Below are 13,462 nucleotides of genomic sequence, written 5' to 3'. Positions count from 1 at the left end.
TCCACCCCGGGTACCATCTGCACATTATCCGCTTACTTCCTGCATTGTGGGCACAGCCCCATGCGGGAAGTAAGCGGATCAATGCATTCCTATGGGTTCAGAATCGCAGCGATTCTGCACAAAGAAGTGACATGCTGCGGGTTGTAAACCGCTGCGTTTCTGCGTGGTTTTTCCCGCAGCATGTGCACAGCGGTTTGCGGATTCCATAGGGTTTACATGTAAATGTAAACGCAATGGAAACTGCTGTGGCAAAACCCGCAAAGTGTGAACATGGCCTAAAACTCTACACTTATGTCTGAACTGCTCCAGTCTTTCCTGCTACAACTGTTTACTCCTCTCCATATTCACACCACTTGTCTAATTTACTGAACTATTCCTGTGTCCTTTTGTGTATAATTACCAGAAGACTATTTGCAATTTTTGGAGCACAGTGGCACCTACATCAGGTACATTTGCAAATAAATGACTGAGATACAAGCACAACTGAGGGTTTTTTTTTGCTACAGATGGAAAGTACATATTAGAGATGACGACTTACCGTAGTTTAGTGATCTAGAGCCAATCTGGTGGCTTGAAATGTGCCTATGTAGCAAGTCATAAAAGGGCTTGTAAATAGACTTTTTCTTGTTAGCCATAAGGTATCACTCCTAGAATACCTTTATCCCTTGTGGTATAAATATATTTGCACAGATTTGTCTGGCAGCCTCAGTAACATAATAAAAAAGCTCATCCAGTGTAAGTAGCACTTGAGTGAACCAAGAAGCAAAATAAATATTGTACAATCCTATAATTTACTTTTCATGGTCACCTTGCAGGATGACTCTTTCACTTATTTCAAACTCTACTTAATTGCACGTGTACACTTTACTTTAAAGTAGAACTATTAAATGTCATCATTTGACTAATTGGATTATTACTGGATTATCCACTACTCAGACAACTCCTTCTTCAAAGTAAGCTATAATCAGACAATGTTTAAGTCAGATCTTTGTGTTACATCTTTTAAAAAAAGTTTTGGCAATTTTTTTTTCACGTTAAGGTTCTTTGTTAACCCATTGACCCCCCAAGCAAGTTTTCACCTTCATTACAAGGCCAAATTTTACAATTCTGAGCAGTGTCAATTTATGTGGTAATAACTCTCCAACCTTTCAATGGATCCCACTGATTCTGAGGTTGTTTTCTTGTGACATATTGTATTTCATGATAGTGATAGAATTTGTTCAATATGACTTGTGTTTATTAGTGAAAATATCGGAAATTTGGCTAAAAAACGTTTACTTTGTATGTCCTTAAATCAGAGTTATGTCACATAAAATAGTTAATAAATAACATTTCCTGTTGTCTACTTTACATCAGCACATTTTTTTAAACATAATTTTTTTTTGCAAGAAAGTTATAAGGGTTAAAGTTGAATGAGCTATTTTTCATTCTTCCAACATTTACAAAACATTTTTTTAGGGACCACATCACATTTAACAAACTCTGTGTATGCAGTTTTGAAAAAAGGGTATTCGGGAGTTTTCATAGATGTATACCCCTCAAAGTTACCTTAAAAGTGCAGTAGTTCGTAAAAAAATTAGGTTTTGCTAATTTTTTGAAAAAATAAAAATTTGCTGCTAAATTTTTAAGTTTAAAAAATGATTCTGGTATAAAGTACACATATGGGAAATGTTTTTTTATTTTTTTGTGGTTTTACTTTGTGTTTTTTCTATCTAGCGTATAAATTAAATCTTTTTGAAATTTGTCAAATTTGATTATTTTTTATAAATAAACGCAAATCATATTGACTTAAATTTATGACTAACATAAAGCACAATGGGTCACAGAAAAGAAAAATCTCTGAATCACTGGGATAGGAAGAAAAAGTCTAGAGTTATAACTACACAAAGTGACACGATGATGACAGTATTGAAAAATGTGGCCTTGTCAGGAACGTGAAAACAGGGTTTGGTGAAAAGGCAGTAATGGCTAGAGGAAAAGTAAACGTTTGCGTTATTGTCTTACCTCCTGTATTACCAAACCCATAATATGCAGGCAACTCTTTGAGTCTTTTTTCAGCTGTCATTGTCAGGAGAATGTTGCAAAAACTCACAAGTACCGGGTTATTGTGATAGTGGTCCACAAATATCATGCCAATCCATGTATTGTAGCCTTAAGATACACAAAGTTGGTTTATTAGCATTCAAGTACACATTGCCCCATATTGACCTTCACCAACTTAGCCAAATTTGGGGGTTATGGCTTTTTACGGGCACTTTTCACCAGTGAGAGAATAAGGTAGGGAGTCAGGGTATTTGGCTGCTTAGGGAATCATAGAGGCTGACAATTTTATGGGTGGCAGGGTTAAATGATCTCTTTGCTCGAGAATATTGGAAATAATGCATTCAACACAGCTGTGTTGTGGAAGCCAAAGGGTTTATCATTTAGAAATTTACATAAGAAAAGGGATAAAGGAAAGTGGGAACTTGATATTACAATTTAAACAACCCTAGGGATTCATAGGAAAGAATTAGGAATTGAATCAATATTGGTCTGACAGCTTTGTATTGCTGAATTACAGGGAATATGTATTGAGTATAACATCTATAATATAACGCTGGGAGCGTCACTCTGTCCGAAGCCTCTATAGACTGCGCAAGCGCAAGCGCCGGTGCAGTCTGGACCCCACAGAGTGACGCTCCCAGGAGATCGCGGTATGCGTAAGCACTGAACGCACACCGCGATCTCCACCGGACAAGCAGGGACGAGCCAGGAGGCGGAGGGTGAGTATACTTACCTGACCCGTTCCACCGACGCGCTTCCGGGCCGTGACTGTCCCCCTGCTCCCGGAATCGGCGCCTGCGCAGTCCGCGCTTTCCGGCGCCATTTTCTTGAAGACACATTGCAGTGTCTTCAAGAAAATGGCGCCGGAAAGCGCGGACTGCGCAGGCGCCGACTCCGGGAGCAGGACCAAGAAAATGGCCGCACCCAGCACAGCCGCCGCGCCCAGCACAGCCACGCACAGCCGCCGCACCCAGCACAGCCGACCATAGCCGCCCACAGCCACGCACAGGCGCCCACAGCCACGCACAGCCGCCGCACCCAGCACAGCTGCCCACAGCCACGCACAGCCACCCATAGCCACGCACAGCCGCCGCACCCAGCACAGCCGACCACAGCCACGCACAGCCGCTGCACCCAGCACAGCCGCCCACAGCCACGCACAGCCGCCGCACCCAGCACAGCCGACCACAGCCGCCGCACCCAGCGCAGCCGCCCACAGCCACGCACAGCCGCCCACAGCCACGCACAGCCGCACCCAGCACAGCCGACCACAGCCACGCACAGCCGCCGCACCCAGCACAGCCGCCCACAGCCACGTACAGCCACCCATAGCCACACACAGCCGCCGCACCCAGCACAGCCGCCGCACCCAGCACAGCCGCCCACAGCCACGCACAGCCCACAGCCACGCACAGCCGCCGCACCCAGCACAGCCACCCACAGCCGCCACACCCAGCACAGCCGCCGCACCCAGCACATCCGCCGCACCCAGCACAGCCATGCACAGCCGCCACAGCCACGCACAGCCGCCTACAGCCACGCACAGCCTCCCACAGCCACGCACAGCCGCCCACAGCCACGGACAGCCGCCGCACCCAGCACAGCCGCCGCACCCAGCACAGCCGCCCACAGCCACGCACAGCCGCCCACAGCCACGCACAGCCGCCGCACCCAGCACAGCCGACCACAGCCACGCACAGCCGCCGCACCCAGCACAGCCGCCCACAGCCACGCACAGCCGCCGCACCCAGCACAGCCACGCACAGCCCACAGCCACGCACAGCCGCCGCACCCAGCACAGCCACCCACAGCCGCCGCACCCAGCACAGCCGCCGCACCCAGCACATCCGCCGCACCCAGCACAGCCATGCACAGCCGCCTACAGCCACGCACAGCCGCCTACAGCCACGCACAGCCGCCCACAGCCACGGACAGCCGCCGCACCCAGCACAGCCGCCCACAGCCACGCACAGCCACCCATAGCCACGCACAGCCACCGCACCCAGCACAGCCGACCACAGCCACGCACAGCCGCCGCACCCAGCACAGCCGCCCACAGCCACGCACAGCCGCCGCACCCAGCACAGCCGACCACAGCCGCCGCACCCAGCACAGCCGCCCACAGCCACGCACAGCCGCCCACAGCCACGCACAGCCGCACCCAGCACAGCCGACCACAGCCACGCACAGCCGCCGCACCCAGCACAGCCGCCCACAGCCACGTACAGCCACCCATAGCCACGCACAGCCGCCGCACCCAGCACAGCCGCCGCACCCAGCACAGCCGCCCACAGCCACGCACAGCCCACAGCCACGCACAGCCGCCGCACCCAGCACAGCCACCCACAGCCGCCGCACCCAGCACAGCCGCCGCACCCAGCACAGCCGCCGCACCCAGCACAGCCATGCACAGCCGCCACAGCCACGCACAGCCGCCTACAGCCACGCACAGCCTCCCACAGCCACGCACAGCCGCCCACAGCCACGGACAGCCGCCGCACCCAGCACAGCCGCCACACCCAGCACAGCCGCCCACAGCCACGCACAGCCGCCCACAGCCACGCACAGCCGCCGCACCCAGCACAGCCACGCACAGCCGCCGCACCCAGCACAGCCGCCCACAGCCACGCACAACCGCTGCACCCAGCACAGCCACCCACAGCCGCCGCACCCAGCACAGCCGCCGCACCCAGCACATCCGCCGCACCCAGCACAGCCGCCGCACCCAGCACAGCCACGCACAGCCGCCACAGCCATGCACAGCCTCCGCACCCAGCACAGCCACGCACAGCTGCCTACAGCCACGGACAGCCGCCGCACCCAGCACAGCCACCGCACCCAGCACAGCCGCCGCACCCAGCACAGCCGCCCACAGCCACGCACAGCCGCCGCACCCAGCACAGCCTCCCACAGCCACGCACAGCCGCCTACAGCCACGCACAGCCGCTGCACCCAGCACAGCCGCTGCACCCAGCACAGCCACCGCACCCAGCACAGCCGTCCACAGCTGCCGCACCCAGCACAGCCGCCCGCACCCAGCACAGCCACGTCACATACAGCCGCCCGCACTCAGCACAGCCACATACAGCCGCCCGCACTCAGCACAGCCGCCCGCACTCAGCACAGCCGCCCGCACTGATGGGGGCGCAGGATGGAGCAGCACGTGATAGGATGGGGGCGCAGGATGGGAGCACATGACAGGATGGGGATGAGGATGGAGCAGCACATGACACGGTGGAGCAGCACATGACAGGATGGGGGCGCAGGATGGAGCAGCACATGACACGGTGGAGCAGCACATGACAGGATGGGGATGCAGGATGGAGCAGCACATGACACGGTGGAGCAGCACATGACAGGATGGGGGCGCAGGATGGAGCAGCACATGACACGGTGGAGCAGCACATGACAGGATGGGGGCACAGGATGGAGCAGCATATGACAGGATAGGAGCAGCACATACCAGGATGGAGACCATATTCCAATATAAATGCTCGCCACCCGGGCGTAGAACGGGTTCAATAGCTAGTACTAGTATAAGGCAAATTGCCCATGGAAATTGTCTTACCCATGTCTGCAGACTCATATCCGCGTTGTAATATTGTCCGATCAATCCTTGCAACTAACCAACTTCCCAAAATCAGACCAGAAAAAAGTCTAGCAAGGCAGGCTCCCAAACCAAGAATCACATTGTAGAAGAAGAAAAAATAATTAAAATTATGAAAAGCCTTCCTAAAAAGAAAAATAGAGCAAAGATTAAAGAAAAAGATCAAGTAAAAAAGAAAATAATCAGTCAACATTCAATGAGCATTTTAATTTTTTTTTACCTCAAGTTCAAAACATTTTTGTATAAAAAAGTACGAAAAAGTAGGTTAAAAATGCATTAATATATTTTTTTAACACAAATTGACATGTTTTGAGGGGCGTGCTTTGGGGGACAGGAGCAGACGTGTCCCTACAGAGCTCCTGAATTTCCCTTAAAATAAGCTCCTTCTGGCGTACTTAAAGTGGATTTTATGGACTAAAGTTTTGGAATACCATCTAGACCATGCCAGCAACCAAATTAATGAAGAAAGCAGATTTATTAAAGAAAAAAAACTTTAACTGAACAAAGAAAGGTCTGAGTGAGAGACAGTACTGCAGCTCCTTTGTCTACTATGAGGACCAGGTCACACAATATGGCCACTCAGGCAAGTTTGAATGGAAACAATAGCAGTGCTTCTGCCACTTATGGAACAAGGATAAAGAGGCCCCAGCAGTGGCGTAGGAAGGGGCGGGGGGGGGGCGGGCCGCCCCGGGCGGCACAATGCCAGGGGCGGCACAATGCCGGGGGCGGGTCCGACCCAGAGAGGAGGAGGAGGAAGAAAAAAAAAAAAAAAAGAGAGACGCGGGCCCTTTAAATCTTCGGGCGGCGCCAACCGCCGCCACGACCAGGGCCCCCCCCCTTCCGATACCAGCGCTGGCATTGGGCCCCCCGTTCTAATACTCACCTCTCCTGGTTCCAGCGGCAGCTGCAGCGTCTTCGGCGCCCTCTGACTCTGCGACGTCTCAGGGCAGAGGGTGCGATGACGTCATCACTGCGCGCTCAGCCTCTCTGTCCTGAGCGTTGCAGAGCCGGAGAGACGCTGAGTGCACCGGACCTGCGCTGGGAACGGGAGAGGTGAGGATTTTACTTTTTCTTTTTTTTTTTCTTTATGTCTGACTCAGACACACTGGGGGCAATGCTGGACACTGGGGCAGATTGCTGGACACACTGGGGGCAATGCTGGACACTGGGGCAGATTGCTGGACACACTGGGGGCAATGCTGGACACTGGGGCAGATTGCTGGACACACTGGGGGCAATGCTGGACACTGGGGCAGATTGCTGGATACACTGGGGGCAATGCTGGACACTGGGGCAGATTGCTGGACACACTGGGGGCAATGCTGGACACTGGGGCAGATTGCTGGACACACTGGGGGCAATGCTGGACACTGGGGAAGATTGCTGGACACACTGGGGGCAATGCTGGACACTGGGGCAGATTGCTGGACACACTGGGGGCAATGCTGGACACTGGGGCAGATTGCTGGACACACTGGGGGCAATGCTGGACACTGGGGAAGATTGCTGGACACACTGGGGGCAATGCTGGACACTGGGGCAGATTGCTGGACACACTGGGGGCAATGCTGGACACTGGGGCAGATTGCTGGACACACTGGGGGCAATGCTGGACACTGGGGGCAATGCTGGACACTGGGGCAGATTGCTGGACACACTGGGGGCAATGCTGGACACGGGCAGATTGCTGGACATTGGGGGCAATGCTGGACACTGGGGCAGATTGCTGGACACACTGGGGGCAATGCTGGACACACTGGGGGCAATGCTGGACACTGGGGCAGATTGCTGGACACACTGGGGGCAATGCTGGACACTGGGGCAGATTGCTGGACACACTGGGGGCAATGCTGGACACTGGGGGCAATGCTGGACACTGGGGCAGATTGCTGGACACACTGGGGGCAATGCTGGACACGGGCAGATTGCTGGACACTGGGGGCAATGCTGGACACTGGGGCAGATTGCTGGACACACTGGGGGCAATGCTGGACACACTGGGGGCAATGCTGGACACTGGGGCAGATTGCTGGACACACTGGGGGCAATGCTGGACACTGGGGCAGATTGCTGGACACACTGGGGGCAATGCTGGACACTGGGGGCAATGCTGGACACTGGGGCAGATTGCTGGACACACTGGGGGCAATGCTGGACACGGGCAGATTGCTGGACACTGGGGGCAATGCTGGACACTGGGGCAGATTGCTGGACACACTGGGGGCAATGCTGGACACACTGGGGGCAATGCTGGACACTGGGGCAGATTGCTGGACACACTGGGGGCAATGCTGGACACTGGGGCAGATTGCTAGACACACTGGGGGCAATGCTGGACACTGGGGCAGATTGCTGGACACACTGGGGCACTGCTGGACACTGCGCCTGTGCGGCCGCCCTGCTTGTGAATCCCAGCCCCACACTCTGCATAATGCATAACACACTGCGGGGCTGGGATTACCAAGGTGGGTGGCCGCACTCGCCGCACAGGCACAGTCTGCAAGCCTGGCTGTGACGTCAGACGGCCAGAGCTCTCTGCGCCTGCACCAAACAGCGATACACAGCGCAGGCGCCGGATTTCATGGGTAAACAGCGCTGAGGGGGCGGCGCCCTGTGTTGAGTGATGGCAATGGGGGGGGGGTTGCCAAACTCGGGAACAGCCCCGGGCGGCAAAAGCTCTAGCTACGCCAGTGGGCCCCAGGAACATAAAGATCCCATAAAAAGGACTTATATTTTGGAAATGAACAGTTACTACAACTCCACTCAGGCACATATAGCTCTGGTGCCAGTAAACTACATTCTCCGGCGGTGGGGAAACCCTCCGGATCATTGACGGCTTGTCCGGTGCCAGGAGTGAAGATTTGCAGCCCTGCCGTGGCCACAGCATCTGCTGTGAAGGGGAAAGCAAGAGGACCACACCGGCATGCTGTCCCGGGACAGCACCCCTGACACACTGAAGTTGGGCAAGACCACCGGGGTTCCATCAGGCAGGGGGGAGGAGCCTAACAGGACTGGAGGCTTCTCTTGGGGCAGAGGCAGGAAGAATGCGGCGGTGGCAAGGAGCATGTCACCACCGCAGAATACTGCAAAAGACTGTGCGGGGGACATTAGTACAGCCTCGGTGACTGGGAAGCCATATGAGGCTTTGCCAGCTCACCAGGGTCCCAGAGGAGAGGCTTCACGGACTGCTGCAGTCTCCTCACCAGCTGATGGGGAGAGGATTGAAAGCTGGGATATTAAGACTGGTAATATTGATGAAGGAGCGGGGAGTAAAACTCCACCCCCGTCTCTGTCCCATAGCATTCAGTGGTATTTCCCACTTTCAGGACACTGCCACCCCTAAACCACCAGAGATTATTACAAAAATCGGCATGGATATAGCCAGGGGTCCGGGCCACCGGGTGGGACTAGGCAAAAGTCCCATGGAGGTGGCTCCGGAGCTGTTACAGCACGGATGTGCCTTTCCCCCCTCTCTCAGACTGGTGATGATGATGAGGTGCGGTGGCTTGCACCCCCACAATCTTTTAGGGGCTTGTGCCACCCCTGAATCACTGAATGCTGCACTAAAAACCGAGGGATCTATAGCTCAGGACCATATCTGTAAGAAAAGACTATGCACAAACCACATAGACAAATTGTCTGTTCTCCCACACTGTAGCTTTTCCCTAATTACTTGTGACACCCGTGATCCCTTGAATATAGTCCTTGAAACTCACAGCAATACATCTAAGAATGTATACTAACTAGAGAGGCTGGGCAGGTACTCCTTAGATACTTCTACAACAATTGTAACCGCAAACTGTGATCCTCATTCAATAACAAATGGATGTGCCATTATTAATTCTACCTTCACAGATTCTGAATATATACCGTATTTTTCGGACTATAAGATGCACCGGACCATAAGGCGCACCCCAAATTTGGGGTGAAAATTGCAGAAAAAAAGATTTTTTATAAGATGGGGGTCCGTCTTATTGTCCGAATTTACAGTATCTTACCTGAGGGCTGGTGGTGGCAGAGCAGGGTCACAAGAGGCATGGTGTCGGCAGAGGTGGGGTGATGCGGTACGGCGTGCACCTGAGCAGGGTCCCTTCCTGCTTAGGTGGGCGACGCCACGTCCTGGTGTCCATGGGAGGGTTGCAGCAGTGGTTACCGGCACAGGTGCTGGGATGAGGAGGCGCAGTGAGAGGTATGGCGTGAGAGGGGTCCCTTTCCCCGGTGAGGTGATGCAGCAGCCCGGTAATGCAGCAGAGCCGGGTGAATCCTGTTGTTACCGGTGGTGGCGGCCATCTTCCTGGGGCCGCGCGTGCGCAGATGGAGCGCTCTGCTGCCCGAGGCTTCAGGAAAATGGCCGCCGCGATCCCCATCTGCGCACACGCGGCATCCCGCGGCCATTTTCCTGAAGCCCCAGGCAGCAGAGCGCTCCATCTGCGCATGCGCGGCCCCAGAAAGATGGCCGCCACCATCGGTAACAACAGGATTCACCCGGCTCTGCTGCATTACCGGGCTGCTGCATCACCTCACCGGGGAAAGGGACCCCGCTCACTGCGCCTCCTCATCCCCGCACCTCTGCCGCCACACCTCTGCCGCCGCACCTCTGCCGCCACGGTAAGCCTGCATTGCGACTATTAGATGCACCTCCCATTTCCCCCCCTTTTTTGGGGGGGAAAAAGTGCGTCTTGTAGTCCGAAAAATACGGTAAATGATATGTCCTACTAATCCTACTTATTTATCAGGATCTTCCTTTTCTGAGGAGGGAAACAATTGAAAGCACCCATTCTCAACACACTCATCTTTGGAGGATAAAATTGAATCTGTTGACTATCACACAAATTTTTATATTCCCAGAGATGAGGGTCCCAGTACTTTTTCTTCTTCTGACTCACATTTAGAGAGTTCAGAGACACCAGATTTCCCTGATAGTTTTGAAGAAATATTATCATCACAAAGCCCTGACAAATCTCTCTATACAACACCAGAAGCAATCACTGACCCATGTAGGTATAACAACTCATATGACTGTCATTTATCCGGAGAACAATGAGTAAAATAATATACCAAACCATCAAATTTAGATTTAAATAGCTATTTTTATTTATTTATTTAATGCCATCAAACTTAAAACATAAATACAAATAAATACAAAGGTCATATATGTAAATTCTTGTGAATCATACTAAAGTGCAAATTTATGACACAGGGTAGATAAGGTCAAGCTGCAATTGTTAGGGCAAATTAATGGGGGACTATCAGATTTCATACATTGTATACCGATATGGTCTCACGGAATTCATGTATTGATGCCGAAATCGATTCCTTCCCCCTTATATTACCATATTGACACCATTCACAATGAATGGTTAATGAAACAAAGTGCCAATTGGAAAAAGCCCATTATCCACATAGTGTACTGCAAATAACTTAATCCCTCATTTATCCATTCAAAAAGTAATGTCATTTACCCATAGTGGGATGAGGCGTCCTATTTCCAGCCTGTGTCAGAGTCCCCAACGCTGCGTTTCGCGTGCAACGTGTGCCGCTTCCTCAGGGGGCGTGGCTTAAGTGATGATTTACTTGAGTTTAAATAGTGCGCCGATTCCGGTCACAAGACCAGGCGGCAGCCTATCAGTGATCGTGATTAGTGCGCGTGCGCACGCGCGCCGCGTCCCGTCGTCATATCAACCAGGCAAGAGCCTGTTAGTGACCGCGTGTAGTGCGCGTGCGCGTGCGCACCGCGTCCCGTCGTCATATCAACAGGACCCAGAGCGGACGTCATCCCGGAATCACGTGGGCGGGCCGGCGCCAGGCCTCGCACCACGTTCATACAGGACGAACAGCCGCATGGGGGCCAGAAGAGTGACTACCTGGGACGTCAGGTGCACCAATGATAACAAAATGTGCCGCAATTAATTACAATGAAGTGTTCATATTAAATATAGAAAGATAATTAATAAATTAAAGTGCTCTGTGCATGTAAACTTCTTTTGGAGGCATATATCGCCTATTCTAATGATGTGCCATGTGTGCGATTAAAGTGTACTGTGCATGAATATTAATAATATGGACCTTTTTACATCAATTTATCACAAAACTATCTCTAAACATACCCAATAACAATTACCTAAAACTGGCAAAATACAGAAGTACACGAAAACAAAAAATAATAAAAAATAACAATAATGGAAAAAAGGGGGATCAATTGATGAACAATTAATTACCAAAGGCTGCTGACATAACATACCCCTAAGAATTAATTATATGGGGGCCACTGGAACATACAATATTTCGTATATATATTCATCTCTCAATTTCCACGGTCCATTGAAAAGTTCCATACACGATATACTCAGGAGGATTAATTCAAAATTGCCATTTCATTAGTAATAATCCTTTACCACAGTTCTTTGTTCTTTTTCTCTCATTTTCTCTCCTCTCCTTTTATCTTCCCTCCTTTTCTTAGTATTTTAAATATCGTTGCATGACTTGAGATGTTCCTTCTGGACCACAGATGTGTCCATCAGCTGTTCACCCATTCTCCATTAATTTACTATGAACACAGGTAAGTACTCTATAAATTGAACAACGCAAAAAATATGAAATTAAAAACATTTAAAAACATATTAAACCACACATTAAAATCTGGAAGGTTCTGACCTAGATAGTAGGGGAGGATACAGGGGCCTACATCTATCATTGCCCTGAGGAAGATTTCAAAGAAAGGATGAAAACCCCTGGTTTTCATTTAAACCCATAGGGGTCATAGTTTTAAGGAGGGTTATCCAACGACACTCCTTTTGTGCCAGGAGGCGTTGGATATTACCTCCCCTAATGCCACATTGTATGTGTTCAATACCTCTTACCAAAAAGGATTTGGGGTTGCATTTGTGATATTCCTTAAAATGGCGCGGGATGGTTTTTAGTTGGGAGGAGTCCTCCTCTTTTTCTGCTGCCATAATATCACGGACATGTTCTCTTGTCCTCGTTCCTAAACGTCTTGAGGTTAGACCTATGTACACCTTGGGGCAGCTGCATTTCGCGTAATATATGACCTGGGTTGTATTGCACGTAATGTGCTGTCTTATTGTAAAATTCCTTATCCCATCAGTGGATTGAAAGTCCACTGCCCGGCATATATTTTTACAAGAGATGCATCTGCCACATGGAAAGCATCCCACAGGACAGCCACTTGAACCAAATACATTTTTGGTAATTGAAGGTATGTAGTGGCTGGATACCAATATATCTTTCAAATTTTTACTTTTTCTGGGGGTCATCATTGGATGTTGAGACAAAATTTTGGACAATGTTGGATCAGTTCTCAACACATTCCAATGCCTTTTAAGGCAGTCTCTCATAGATGTCCACTCGCCATTAAAAGTTGATATAAACCGGACTGTCTCGTCTTTATTATCCCTACTCTTTTGTCTCGGATATAGCAGAGCATCACGAGATTGTGATTTGGCTTTTAGATAACCTTTTTTGATGCATCTATTGCTATAACCACGTTCCCTGAATCTCTCATGGAGATCCAGGGCCTGATTCTCAAATTTGGACTCGGAGGAGCAGATCCGCCTCATCCTGAGGTGCTGCCCAACCGGGATGGCCCTAATGGTGCTGTATGGATGACTGGAACTCGCATGTAGCAATGAATTGACCGAGGTAGACTTCCTGTAGACATCCGTTTGTAAACATCTATGTTGATCCACTTCCACTTTGATGTCCAGGAAGTCCACCCCGGTCCTGCTCATGTTATAAGTCAATTTGATATTGAATCTGTTGTCATTCAGTTGTTGCATAAATCCATGCAAGTCC

General features: G+C 51.1%; 1 protein-coding gene across 4 annotated transcripts in view; it reads right to left on the bottom strand.

The window, feature by feature from the left end:
- The window catches only part of LOC143764731 (stimulated by retinoic acid gene 6 protein-like), a 211,061-nt gene that overhangs the window by 12,787 nt on the left and 184,812 nt on the right, over positions 1-13,462 (bottom strand). For all 4 annotated transcript variants that reach the window (XM_077250616.1, XM_077250626.1, XM_077250646.1 and 1 more), the window contains 2 exons: positions 5,612-5,775; positions 2,005-2,151 (listed from right to left, as the gene is read on the bottom strand). In XM_077250616.1, coding sequence (XP_077106731.1) covers positions 2,005-2,151; positions 5,612-5,775 — 311 coding nt within the window. The remainder of the gene's footprint in view (positions 1-2,004; positions 2,152-5,611; positions 5,776-13,462) is intronic.

The sequence above is a fragment of the Ranitomeya variabilis genome, chromosome 1, assembly GCF_051348905.1.
Source record: "Ranitomeya variabilis isolate aRanVar5 chromosome 1, aRanVar5.hap1, whole genome shotgun sequence".
Lineage (NCBI taxonomy): Eukaryota > Metazoa > Chordata > Amphibia > Anura > Dendrobatidae > Ranitomeya > Ranitomeya variabilis.
This window is presented reverse-complemented; position numbering and strand designations above follow the sequence as displayed.